The following is a 12,301-nucleotide window of genomic DNA, read 5'->3' on the forward strand; positions in this document are numbered from 1 at the left end:
TTTGGTGCGGGCAGGTTTTCCAGTACCGTCCCCTGTCGGTTCTGTATCCTTTCCATGGCACATTCTCAGGCACCAGCCACTTCCGATCGAAGAACTTTCGGTGATCCCTGCAAGCCGCGAAGGATAATGCAGATCATGTTGGAAGCAGCACGTCTTGACCTTGGCACTGCCCTGAGGCCATCAGCCAGCCAGCAGAATGGACAGAAACGATTCCTTTTGAAGTCATCAGTAAACGTCATGGTATCGCCCAGCTGGCTCGGTTCTGCTACGGTAGGGACCCTACTGCGCGTTATTATACAAATTGTCATGTATGCATTTAGCAGTGTAATATAAAACTATTCCTAACAGCTCAGTCTACACCGGACAAGTCTGATGGCGCCTTAATACCTACTGCCTCTAACCCTACAGGTTTTGGTGTGCTTCGAGCGAGGTGTGCAATCTGCTATGGCGTCACCGTTCCCGTATTAGGTGGCCTGCAGAGAGGGTCCATCGCTGGTCCTCTCTTAGCATGTATGCGAGTATGCCATCGCACGGTATTCTTGCAGCCCTCGGCCAACAGGAGTCGGTTTCGCGAGCATATGCGTCACAAATACACGAGGACATTACAGTACATTCATTACCGTTGGGGGCCAGTATTGATAACATCATACATACAGTACAGCCACCAAAGATCAGCATGGTCACAGAGCGGTATGCAAACCAGATCGACTTCTGATTGTGATGGTGTAGTGGCTATGAAGCGATCAAATATTGTAGCCTCACAGAGAGAAGGCCGCTGAATAAGAAGAATCTTCAAGGTTGTTGACTCCGTGTTCAGAATCTGTCAATACTACTCAGACGCAGCGCATGTGATTATTTGCGGACGAGGAACGAGTAACAATACAAGACCGGCATCAAGGATCGACCTGACTAAGGCGGTTAGACCCATCATCCCGACTACATCCCGACTACATCAAATGGATGTCGGGTGGGCCGGTCATCGAGTGAATCTCCCGGCTTCAGCAAATGATCGACCCAATCATCAACCTTTCTTCACATGAAAAATTGTTCATATGAAAGAAAGATGGGCAAATTCCTCAAAGGAAATCATGACTTGAAACTCCTCGATCAATAGCTTGAACTCTGGGTTTATTTCCTTGATGTCTTTGATGAGGCATAACTCACCTAAGGGATCAACGTGGTACTTCAGAGGCCACCTCCACTGCACTGCTAGGTACCTTTCAACCGACCGATTTACTTTTGAACACGTGTAGCCCGTCCAGGTAGGTTGCATCGACGTGTCTAAGCGTTCAACCAGTTGTGAGACGGAATGAAGGAAGCGCTGCCGCCCGTGTCCCATTTGCCCAGTGAAGAATATATTTCCGCATCTTGACAAGGCAGTCCAGAACTTTAGACCCTCTTTCCATTCAAAACTTCAAAGTTGGGAAATTGCCGGGCTAATTCTTATCAAAAAGACGGAACCATCATTTTTAGCATCTGAATGACCGACCGGGCGCGATTGTCAGGCTCTGAACGAGCCACCTCATGGATTGATTCCTAGATAAAGATTCGTACATATATGAGCACAACCTACGTATTACCCATAATTTACCCGAGGCTTCCATTTGATACCCATTGGAAGTCAGGAGACATCGTCTAGTTATAGGTAGGTGCTCACACCAGTCAGTGCTCTTGTAATGTATGCATCAAAACTTGTCTATATGTTCGAACTTGAGAATCCGATCGGGGTACCTGATTATTTAATTTGGGCCTATGCTTCCCTGGGATTTGCTCTGGAGATGGATAATATGATCACTTAATAATCGAGTTTGAACAGGGTTATTCAATCGAACTTGACAGCCTCAGGGCATGGCCTTGAGGAAAGTCCCACAAAATGGGCGAGGAGCAAACACAATTGGATGACTAGCATGGCTAGCGAGCATCAATGGATATTGTCTGGACTCGCCAGGGCTGCCGACGGCTTATCTGGCACTACACAACTTCACGGTGTGCCATGAGAATATGGATCGCCGCTCTTTGGCCCCAGAGGTCCATTGAAACACGAGGTGGTGCCACACAGTATTCATACATTCGAGTCTTGAATGTCGTTTCCAACCGCTGGGAGTGCATAGAATAGATATAATATCACCAATTTACTGCTCAGAACCCCCATTCGCTATTCGCATATGCTTGTTTCTCACTCCTACGAAAGGTTATCTTGATAACGACGCGGCAAACCCTCCCCAGTCACGATCGGACAAACTGCTCGCCCGGTCGGAGCAGGAGTTGGGAAATAGTGTTAATCCGCTGGAACGCGCAGAAACAAAAGGCCGCCCTCCGCCAACATCCCGAGGATGGGGAAGTATATCAAGAAAAGTATAAACAATTGAAGAACTGCTGAATGAGACCGAGATTCATGGTGTCGCAACAAAATGGTGTTGCTCATAGCCGCCGGGCTAGCCCCTGCCAAATTCCCTGACCGCAAAACATAAATTACGCCGTAGGAAAAAAAAAACTCGCCTCCGCTGCATCGTCACGCGTATCCTCCCACCTGCCATCCATCTCCCGGAAGCCCGCTCTCATCCCTCCTCGTCGTCTACGATATTTTTTCGAGATTCGACACGCATTATGAACTCTCGAGAACAGTCTGACATGCCTCCGGGGCCCTCGTACCCATCACCCAACGGGGCGCAGATGGCGCAGGGCACGATGCCGTATTACGGGAATCGCCAGATGACTGCCGACGAGCTACTCTCTGCAGAGCTCTCGCGCGAGACTTCGGGACCAGGGCTAGGAGACGGATCGAATAATGGCGTACACCACAGTCAAGGAATGGTGATGGGCTCTTCGAATGCGGGGGATATGGGACGCGCTCCGAATGATGAACAACATCAGCATCAGCACATGCTGCAGTTCCCCCCCAGCCAGCAGGTCGGTGTCGATCCCAACCACGACCTTAGCTACGGTGAACAGAGCGCGCGCAAGCGATCCAAGATTTCTAGGGCATGCGATGAGTGTCGGCGCAAGAAGGTATGTCGTTTTCCCACGAGAGCCCCCGGCGCATCGAAACGCGTGACCCTTTCCCAGAGCCTGACATCTCCCGTTTTCTTCCCCGACAGGTCAGATGTGATGCCAGCTCGGAGACTGGCCTCGAAACCTGTTCCAATTGTCGGCGATTGGGGGTAGTGTGCCAGTTCAGTCGCGTGCCCATGAAACGAGGACCCAGCAAAGGGTAGGTGGACGCGTGGTGGCGGCTCTTACAGCGCAGAACTGACTGAGATGGCACAGATATATCAAAGAACTCGCCGAGCGCCTTCACACCCTCGAGAGCCAGATGCAACCTGGAATGGTTCAGCCTGATGTGCCCTACCAATCGATGAACGAGGTGTCTTTGCCCCGAGGCTATCAGGACTTTGCATCGCCAGTCGACCCCGGCTCGGCCAGTCGCAAGCGCACCTATTCTGTTTTTGAGGGTCTTCCGAGCTCTTCTTTTGCTCAGCCCACTTTCAACGGGCGGGCATCTCAGAATGCCTTCGACACACCGGAGGCGACGGCCGACCCTTTCCACCCCACAGTGACGGCCGGCAGCGCTCCAAAACCGGGCAATCTTTTCTGGAACCCATCTGGAAATGAACAGGAGCTTCCCAGTGGTCTAGATTTGGCCGGCCTTCCGAGACATGAAGGAGATGACGATATGTCGCCAGTGAGCCTGGATGAGGGTGCTCTTGAGGCATACTATCAGAAAGTTCACACACTGCTGCCAATACTGCCGCACACCCGAGAGCGCACTCTGGAGCTCCTACATCAATGCAATCGCGAAGCCCAGGAGATTTTCTGCCATGCCTTGTATGCCGTCACTCGGACCGACATGACCCGGGTCGCGGGTAATTTTGAAAGAGTCACATCGTTCGACAGCGCGCAGGATCTTTTGCTGTACCACACGCGTCAATCTTTCTTGATTCACTCCTCAGCAGTCAACCTGGTCTGGCTGCAGACTCTGATCTTGATGATCATCGATTGCGACTCACGGGGCCCGGATAACTTTGTCCTGAAAGATGGTGTCTCCAAGCCAACCTTGGTGCAGGCCGCGTCCAAACTTGGATATGATCTGGCCAAAAGCCACGGCCAGCTCAAAAGCAAACGGATGACGGATGTGGATGTTGACTCGGAAGCAAACTTGATCCGACGGAGCTGGGTCTCATTTATTGTTTTGGCTCGTTGGTATGCCATCAGTGTGGCCGACGCCACTGTCGTTGCTGGGCAAGAAATTGGCGGCCGGGACGACGACCGAGTCGTGGGCCAAATTACCACCGGAGTCGCTTGTGAGTCGACCAATTTCACTGTACAGTCCATAGACGTTGCTAACTGTCTGATCCTAGCTTATTCCTCCTTTCTGTCGGAGATCGTCACTCTCGCCACCGTCGAAAGCAATATTTGTCAGACAAACACCGGCCTGGGCCGCATGGTAGGAGCCAATCTGGTAGCTTCGCTTGAGCGCCTGGCAGGATTGGAAGACATCTTCAACGTCCATGAAATGCCCGAAAGCACAACTCGCCCGCTTTACGAAAGCCTTCAGTCTCAGCTGTATTGGACCGTCCGCCTTCTCATCAAGCGACACGTTTTCGTCTTTAGTCCGTATGAGATCATTTACTGCGCACAAGAGGTGGTCAATGAATTGCAGAAAGCAACGATTCAAAATCGACCCGCCACTCCCTTTGACCTACACAGTCTGGCACTTGCTTCCATGACTCTGTTGGAGGCGACGGTTCTGCCTGAATTCAGCGGGGAATGCTGGGCCGCGCTTGAGAAAGTTGAAGAAATCCTCGATCGCCGATCGAAACGGTTGGTGGAAGCATCAGAGTTTGGAAACGTCTTTGCCACCCCTGGTTGGGATGCAAAAATCCGTGTATTCTTGGAGTGGCGTCGTGCAAAGTCGCAGGAGTCACTCCTCCACGAGGTTGGCGGCACGCAAAAAAGTGTGGCCGGTGCGCATCCCCCCGTCATGGGTCCAAACGAGCAGCGCTCCCTTCAGCATCTCGCTGATCTGGCAGTGGGCGCGGAGGGATCAGTTGGTCATACCGCGACATCCCCACCACCGGGTCTATCGGTGGACCAAAGCGAGTCTTCGCCCAATCTTGCACCCCAGCTCGCGCAGGGAGGAGGAAATGGACGCGTTGTGGTGGATTTCAGCATGTTGACAAAGGAGGGGTACCTGAACGTCTTTTCTGGCCTGATCTATCGTCGCACCCGTTAAAGCGTCCCTCGTCTTTGAGCTTCACCTCTGGATTTGACAGGTATTCAAATGCTTGCGATGTGCTGCCGCGTGATCGGGTGTCATACCTCGATGGATCTTTTGGACATCTTACAGGGGTTTTCCCTGCTTGATCCTTATATTTGTGTTGATATGATACTACGTATTTATTAGCATCGCTTTCAAATGCTCCTCGGATTATCTATACGTCTTCCTTTCGATATTCTGGATTGAGATTGATCAATAGCCTGCTGTATGTAATACGACTGAAATTGAATGGATAGTAATGGAATGAAGCCAATAGAAGTCACGTAGAGATGGGAAAAAAACCGGACCTTGAACTCCAATCGGCTTAATAATGGTTAGACTTGCTGCAAATGGCCCGTCAAATCCACCCAACGAAAGAAGAAGGTTGTTTCCAATCACAGGGTTCCTGGATCGGCATGCTGGCACGGAAGATGAGCCTCTGGTGGATGAGAGCTCGGCCGTGTCAATCTCATCGTTTTTCTCCGAACGCAAACCGTCTCCAAGTATTCTCCACATCCTCACAGAGCTTCACAAATTTGTCATCTCCAAGCAATTCACACATCCAATTCTCTAGGAATGCAGTGCGCTCCAATGTCGGTGCTTTAAGGTACTCTGCGAGCTGTTCCTCCACAGAGGTGTGCACCAATCGTACCAATGTTGTGTGAGGTTGAGCGTCGGGGGCATTCCCTTCCTGATCAACTCGGCTGTTCGAATCGTTATTGGGAGAGTTGTCTTCTCTCGGAATTCGAGATTCAGCATGCAGCATGGGCAACGTCGGTGGTAGCTCAGGGAAGTCTTGCGACAAGTCCATCGATTCCGGGTACGCTTGAGTTCCAAGCAACTGAGATTGCAACTCAGTCATGAACGAATCGTTCCGTCCATCTTTGTTAGGCTCCGGATACGGCAGAGTTGGAACCAAGGGTGGTTGGGAATCAGGCATCATGGAGTTGGGTTGTCTATCGACATTCTTTACTGAATAGGACGATTCTGGTATGACCTGCTGACTTGAGGTGGTTCCGATCACATCCACCCTTTCACTCCGGGATTTGAGTTTTGGAAATGGAAGATCTCTCTTGGGTGGCAGCATTTTACTCAGTTCCTCTTGGCGGTAGACAGGCCCTGAGTTAAGCTGTGAGGACGATCTCAGGGCACGGTGCCGCTCCTGCGGCATTTTTCCGGACTCGGGATTCGATAGTGTCGCTGTTTCTGCATTTGCCAGAGTGTTTTGACTTTCATGGAAAGGAGTATCTGCACCATGAACAGAGCCCTGCATTTGAGCGGACGGGGCGGATGGGGCGATTGAGACTACATTGAGATGAGTAACCCTTGACCAAGCAACAAGAGAATCAAATAGCGTACCTGAATCTAAGCCGGACTCGGCTCGAGCCGGCTGACCAGAGGTATCTGGTCTGACACTCTCAGGTGTGATCATATTGCCCGTGTCTCGTCCTGAGATACGGGGCGTAGGGGCTGTGCCCACAGATGTGCTTGATGAGTGTCGGCTTGCTGCTGGCCAGGCGCCTTCGGTCAGAGGACAATCGATACCGCTAAGCATCGAGAGCATTGCATAGTAGTCCCGATTTCGGCTAAACTTGATCTGAAACCGTCGTACCTGAACAGAATCTTCAGTCAATAAAAAACCCTTTTCTCCAAATGGTAGCTCCAGAATTCAACACCTACATGGGTTTCATCAAGTGGAAACTTGATTGCCAGACACGGCAGTTTCACTACCACCACAAACTTTGGCTTTAGGCGAGGGCCGGGCTGGCTCGAGTCGGGCTCATTGCTGAGACTCTGGAGATGAGGTGCGAGATCAATTTGTTCCTGAGGTCTCAGTTAGAACAGTCGCAAGATAAGTGATCTCAACCTCTGAAGTTACCAAGACACTGTTGTTTTGAACAACTTTGATGAAGAAGCTGGTGGGCTTCATCCCGTCTTTGGCATGACTTTCTGTCTCACAGAAAAGAGATCCATCACCATCAATATGAGTCCAGATCATACAGGCATGGGAGTTGACGGTCGTGGTGGTAAACGAAAATTTGGCGAGGGGCAATCGAGTTGCCACAGAAGGTTGATTACGCGCCATCAGGTGAATGAAAAACGGCGTTGAACTGTTAACAGGTCAATTTGAGGGGGAAGGTAACTGCAGAGATCCAATGGTGGATGTTGGGGGAAGACTGGAAAGTGAGAGATGCTTGACACAATGTCAGTAGACGCGTTGATCAGATGACTGAAATAGGGCAAACAAGGCTGGAGGTCAGATTATTGGCCATACAAACTAAGATATCAAGTCGCAATTTAAGCACGTTTTTCCGTGTTCATCGCCCCTAGGATACTTTCAGAGTCTTATTTTCCGTCGATCAAGACTCTTGTATGTATACTTTGCAGAAAGCATTGCTAACATATAGGCTGTATAGGAGCATGGACTAGCGTGATTCAGACGGCGGAATTAGTTGTGAATTTCGAATGCTGTGGTACAAAATACATGTGCTTTAGGAAAACACAGTCGTTAAAACAATAGGTCAGGCAGTTAATCTGAACTTTCAAACTGCACTCTTTATACTCTATTTTGACTTACAAAATACGCTGTACAAGTACCAAACCACCTTGTTACATTTCCTGCCATAATAGTGTCTAAAACTGAGGCAGACATATATCTAATGATTGGTGCGACTCCTGTATAGTACTCCAGAGTAAGGACCTGATGTACTTTTCCATTTATTAGTTGTATATCGCTTAAGGGCTCCTTTCTTGCCTGAGGCACCATTGCATGGCTCTGATGGTCCGCCGCCAGGAACTGTTCGGGACTCGGAGTATAGATCATCCGAAAACGCGCCCTAGGTGAAAGCGCGGACTTTTGGTGTATCGCTTTGGATGACCGCAGAGTTCAAAACCCTCTAACTGCCTTCAAAGGGCAACATTTAAGGAATTGAAGTCTTTCTTTCACTGTATCCAGGTCGCTTCAAAGATTAATATCCGGCCGCTATTCACATAGCCTCAATTATAATTTCGAGCGTACTTCACGCTCACTCTACCTTCGTGCACTGCGCATGCTACCACGCTCCCACGTTTTGCGACTCTAAACGCGCTCGAGCTGCACTCGACGGCAGCAAACATTTTCGAAAACTTCGCAAGAGCGCAACACACACACTGCAAGGAGGATTTCTGGACAGACACGGTGTGATTGATCTCGATCAGCTAGAGAGCTACGAAAGCGCGCCTCGCAACCGTCCCCTCGATCTCTATCGCAATCTTCATTGCAGCCTCAGCCAACCACCACTTGGCTTGAACAGTATCGAATCACACCGAGAAGGCACCTGGGAGTCCAATAAACCTCACAATTTGGCCACGAGCGACGGTATTGCTGAGCTACTACCTCGCACGAGCCAGGGCCACAGTTGAGTGTCTGCGCAACGCACTCGACCTTCTTAAACTCTCCTTCCATCATCCCTCTTTTCCTCCCTCAAGATGTCCGCCTCCACACCTCAGAGAACATCGCTACGCCGTGAGTCATACTCCTTAAGCTTAATGGCATGATCAAAACCATTTTGTGGCTGACAGTGAGCAGAGGGTTTGCGCCAGGCGCCAAAAGTAAACCAACCTTTTGTCCCGGACACGACACCCGCCCGACGTACACACCATCAACAGAACTTGACTTCTCCGCAGCCCTCGATGTCGCCCCACGCGCCGATGAATCCGGCCGCAAATCCCCAAAGTGCATCGTTTGCCGTTGAAAATTGGGAAGGAAAAGCCCACACACAACTCCCCATGGCAACTCGCGAAGTACCCACGCCAGGCAATCGGCCTGGACTTTTTGCCAATCTATACGATCGCCGCAAGCAAGTGAAACAACCGGACTTTTACGACCCTTATTTTCCCTTGCGATTCTTGGAGGTACCACGTAGTAAGTCATGACCTTTTCAAACAGTCCAGAGGGACGGCACGCTGATTTTTACTCCGTAGCGGACCACATCTACAAGCGTGCACACTATGGTCTTCAGTCTGGGATTCCCGATGAGATTGACTTTGCACTGTACCACTTGGTCCAGATCTCGAACCAGCGATGGGACAAATTCAAGTTTGAGGGATTTCCACTTCTCGCCGAATCGCTTATGCAGAAAGCCTTGGAAATAACGACTCTCTGCACTGGCTCACGCTGGGAATTTGATTACGATCCCCGACAGCCTTCCGATCGTGCCAACGTACTCAATTCACTGCACGGCACACGAGATATCCTCGACAGAATTCGCAAGATGCCGTCGGACATCCCCATGGACACCCTGGAAACTAAGGAGTTCAACCATACTCTGCGAAATGTGAAGGAGGCAATGCTCGTCCTGAGGAACATGGTCCTGCTCAAGGAGAACGCCTTTTATGTCTCTCGTTACGCCAGTGGCCTTCTCAGAGACTTTCTTGTCATTATGATCAACCTCCCCCAACAATCACGTCTGAACGAGATCAAGAACGACGCACTCGATATTGCGGAAGAGGTCACCAAGTTCATGCGCACTGGTCCCCAAGATCCACTGTGGATTTCACTCGTCAACTGTCTGGATTCACCTGACCGAGCGCACGTCGTGCGAGCACTCTGGGCATTGACTCACTTTTCAACGGAACTACCAGAGGCAGATGGCAATCGGGCTATGGAAAGTCTGTCCAAGTCAGCGCTGCAGCAACTCTACTACCACACCCTCCTCGACCTCGACAAAGATATTCTGAGCGGCGCGCTTGACTTCTGGTATCAATACACCCTTAATCCCGATAACATTGAGACCTTGATGGACGTTATCAATTTCCCAGTCGTCTTTGTGCCTCGGATGGTCGCTCTGTTGACCTATGAGGCGAGACCATCCAAGAAAGAGACTGTTCTTCAGGAGGAAAAGGTGGCCCCCCCGCCTTCAGATATTCCGCGTGTCCCCCCTGAGCTTCTCGAAAAATTGATGGAGCGCCCGGAACCCGAGCGCAGCTCACAATGGCTACGCTGTTGCTTTGTCGAGGATGCCGAATGCGAGATCACTCAGATCGCACTGTGGCAGGCCTACCAAAGCCGCTTTGCCGACCCTCGCGTGGCTAACGGAGGTGTCCTCCCCGCTGCGGAATTCATCAAAAATGTTAGCAACACCTTCACAAATGCACAGGCCCAGGTCATCAATGGCCCGGGGACGGCCACGAAGTTTATCATCAAGGGAATCCGGCCGCTAGAGACCGCCTACACCTTCCAGGGATTCCCCTATCTCTACTGCAAGTGGGCCGATCACTCGAAACCTTCGCAGATGTGCCAGCGCGCTTTCGCAACCCCCAACGAGCTCCGTCAACATGTCTTTGCGGATCATATGAACTTGGAGACCACGGAAACTCCAGGACAGTTCAAGATGGAACCCGCAGCCAACTCCATCTATACCTGCCAATGGGACAATTGCACCCGGTTCCGGACTTCAGGACCGAGTTCAAATGCCGCAATGGTGGCTGGCCATGTCGCCTCTCATCTACCAGAAGACCGTCCGGCCGATGCCTCGCCACCTAGTACCAAGCGCCCCATTCTGCAGGAGCGGATTGTTCGCAAATGGTACTACATGGACACCCCTGTGAATGAAAAGGGAGACGCATATGGTGCGGCATACAAAGCCGCACTGGTCTTGCGCAATCTCGCCCGGGGGTTGCCTCAACGTGTCGCGACCAAATACGGAAGTGTGTCATGGAAAAAAGCATGCTTCGTTAGCCAACGTCCCAAGATCGTCGAGGTATGGGACCGAAACCGTGCTCTGCGTAAGGAGTTGACGGAACTTCTCATGGTCATTGAGAAAGACGACGACGACGACGACTACTGAGACATGCTACCCATCCTTTGTTCTGTTTTCTTTGGCTGGATTCCTTGATGTCTTGAACTCTTTTACCCTCCGCCTTTTCTTTTTCTTCTTCTTTTTACCCCACAATTTCATTATCCATGTACGATTAATACCCTGCTCGCCATCTGGATTTGAGGATCATCAAGGAAGCACGGCGAACAGACCGCTGACGTCCTTTTTTCTGTCTTTCTGACAATCTTGTCCCCCTTCCCTTCATTCTCGAAAATTCCATGGTCAGCAATCATGGATCTTTTTGGCGTTTCCCGGTCAAGGTAGCGATAGATGGGTCCGGTCAGGATTGGGCCATGTTGTCTTTATGTTTTGTGAGAAGGGACACACTTGGGCATTGCCGTTTGGCTGTTGCTTGTCCGAAGGGGGTGTGTGTGAAGCCAGATACTCTTACGGCTGAGAACGAGAAACGTGTACTTATAAGTTTGCTAGTTACTCTCGAAATGGCTCTCGGTCTGACTCCACTACCCAGAGAGAAAATTCCCTTGTGATTCAACGTACTCCGCATCTCTACAAAGTCCTTATCTCGAGTCCTCAGACCAAATTCCAGCCCAAACTATATGAACACACTTGAGATAACCCAAGCAAAAATAATAACAAGACCAGAGAATAAAAAAACAACCCAGACCCAGACCCAAAACTGGAACTGGAATCTCAAATTCAAACAGCAGCCTTGGCTTCCTCAATCAATGCCGCCAAAGCAGACATCGCCTCGTGCGCCCGCTCAACGGGCACATAAAGATGATCGTGAAAATACCCACTAACCACATTCGTACTGATCCCCTGCTCTTTCAATCGATTTGCAATCGCCGCAATCAGCCCCACCGCTTCCAGACTCGACTGGACCGTCAACGAGATCCTTTGGCAAGGGAAAACGCCCTGGTAGCCGTGTGATGCGGCGAGGTCGGGGGTGGTCACGAGAGTGGTTCCTTCGATCTCTTGGACGATCAGGGTAGGTTGGAGGGTCGCCAGTGGGAGCGTGTGTAGGGCCTGGGTTGTGGTGATGAAGGTGTAGGTTTGGGGATCTAGGGAGGGTTCCATTGTGGATAAGAGAGTGGGTAGGTTGTGTTCGCCGGGGGCGGACATGTTTGATCAAGCTGGATTTTCGAGGCTCGGTTGATCTGATAGAGAAGTGGAAAGGAATGGGGGACTAGAGTGGGTGTTGGTGTTGTGGAGGGAAATGCAAAAT

The 12,301-nt window shown here is 50.7% G+C and overlaps 5 protein-coding genes across 5 annotated transcripts; 3 read left to right on the forward strand and 2 right to left on the reverse strand.

Moving 5' to 3' along the window:
* Positions 1 to 54: 54 nt before the first annotated feature.
* POX_a01102 (uncharacterized protein) lies at positions 55 to 715 on the forward strand (the record flags this gene model as incomplete). Its single annotated transcript, XM_050110032.1, has 2 exons — positions 55 to 308; positions 409 to 715. The coding sequence occupies 2 exons, from the start codon at positions 55 to 57 to the stop codon at positions 713 to 715; spliced, it is 561 nt and encodes a 186-aa protein (XP_049973800.1).
* Positions 716 to 2,607: 1,892 nt separating this feature from the next.
* POX_a01103 (uncharacterized protein) lies at positions 2,608 to 5,233 on the forward strand (the record flags this gene model as incomplete). Its single annotated transcript, XM_050110033.1, has 4 exons — positions 2,608 to 3,009; positions 3,099 to 3,211; positions 3,268 to 4,301; positions 4,359 to 5,233. The coding sequence occupies 4 exons, from the start codon at positions 2,608 to 2,610 to the stop codon at positions 5,231 to 5,233; spliced, it is 2,424 nt and encodes an 807-aa protein (XP_049973801.1).
* Positions 5,234 to 5,726: 493 nt separating this feature from the next.
* On the reverse strand, positions 5,727 to 7,343 carry POX_a01104 (uncharacterized protein; the record flags this gene model as incomplete). The annotated part of the gene is made up of 4 exons (XM_050110034.1): positions 5,727 to 6,562; positions 6,617 to 6,869; positions 6,938 to 7,081; positions 7,137 to 7,343. 4 exons carry the CDS (start codon positions 7,341 to 7,343, stop codon positions 5,727 to 5,729), a joined length of 1,440 nt encoding a protein of 479 aa, XP_049973802.1.
* Positions 7,344 to 8,725: 1,382 nt separating this feature from the next.
* Positions 8,726 to 11,085, forward strand: POX_a01105 (uncharacterized protein; the record flags this gene model as incomplete). Its single annotated transcript, XM_050110035.1, has 3 exons — positions 8,726 to 8,762; positions 8,826 to 9,161; positions 9,221 to 11,085. 3 exons carry the CDS (start codon positions 8,726 to 8,728, stop codon positions 11,083 to 11,085), a joined length of 2,238 nt encoding a protein of 745 aa, XP_049973803.1.
* A 687-nt stretch (positions 11,086 to 11,772) lies between these two features.
* POX_a01106 (uncharacterized protein) lies at positions 11,773 to 12,198 on the reverse strand (the record flags this gene model as incomplete). Its single annotated transcript, XM_050110036.1, has 1 exon — positions 11,773 to 12,198. One exon carries the CDS (start codon positions 12,196 to 12,198, stop codon positions 11,773 to 11,775), a length of 426 nt encoding a protein of 141 aa, XP_049973804.1.
* Positions 12,199 to 12,301: the final 103 nt, after the last annotated feature.

This window comes from Penicillium oxalicum, chromosome I (genome assembly GCF_001723175.1).
Source record: "Penicillium oxalicum strain HP7-1 chromosome I, whole genome shotgun sequence".
Lineage (NCBI taxonomy): Eukaryota > Fungi > Ascomycota > Eurotiomycetes > Eurotiales > Aspergillaceae > Penicillium > Penicillium oxalicum.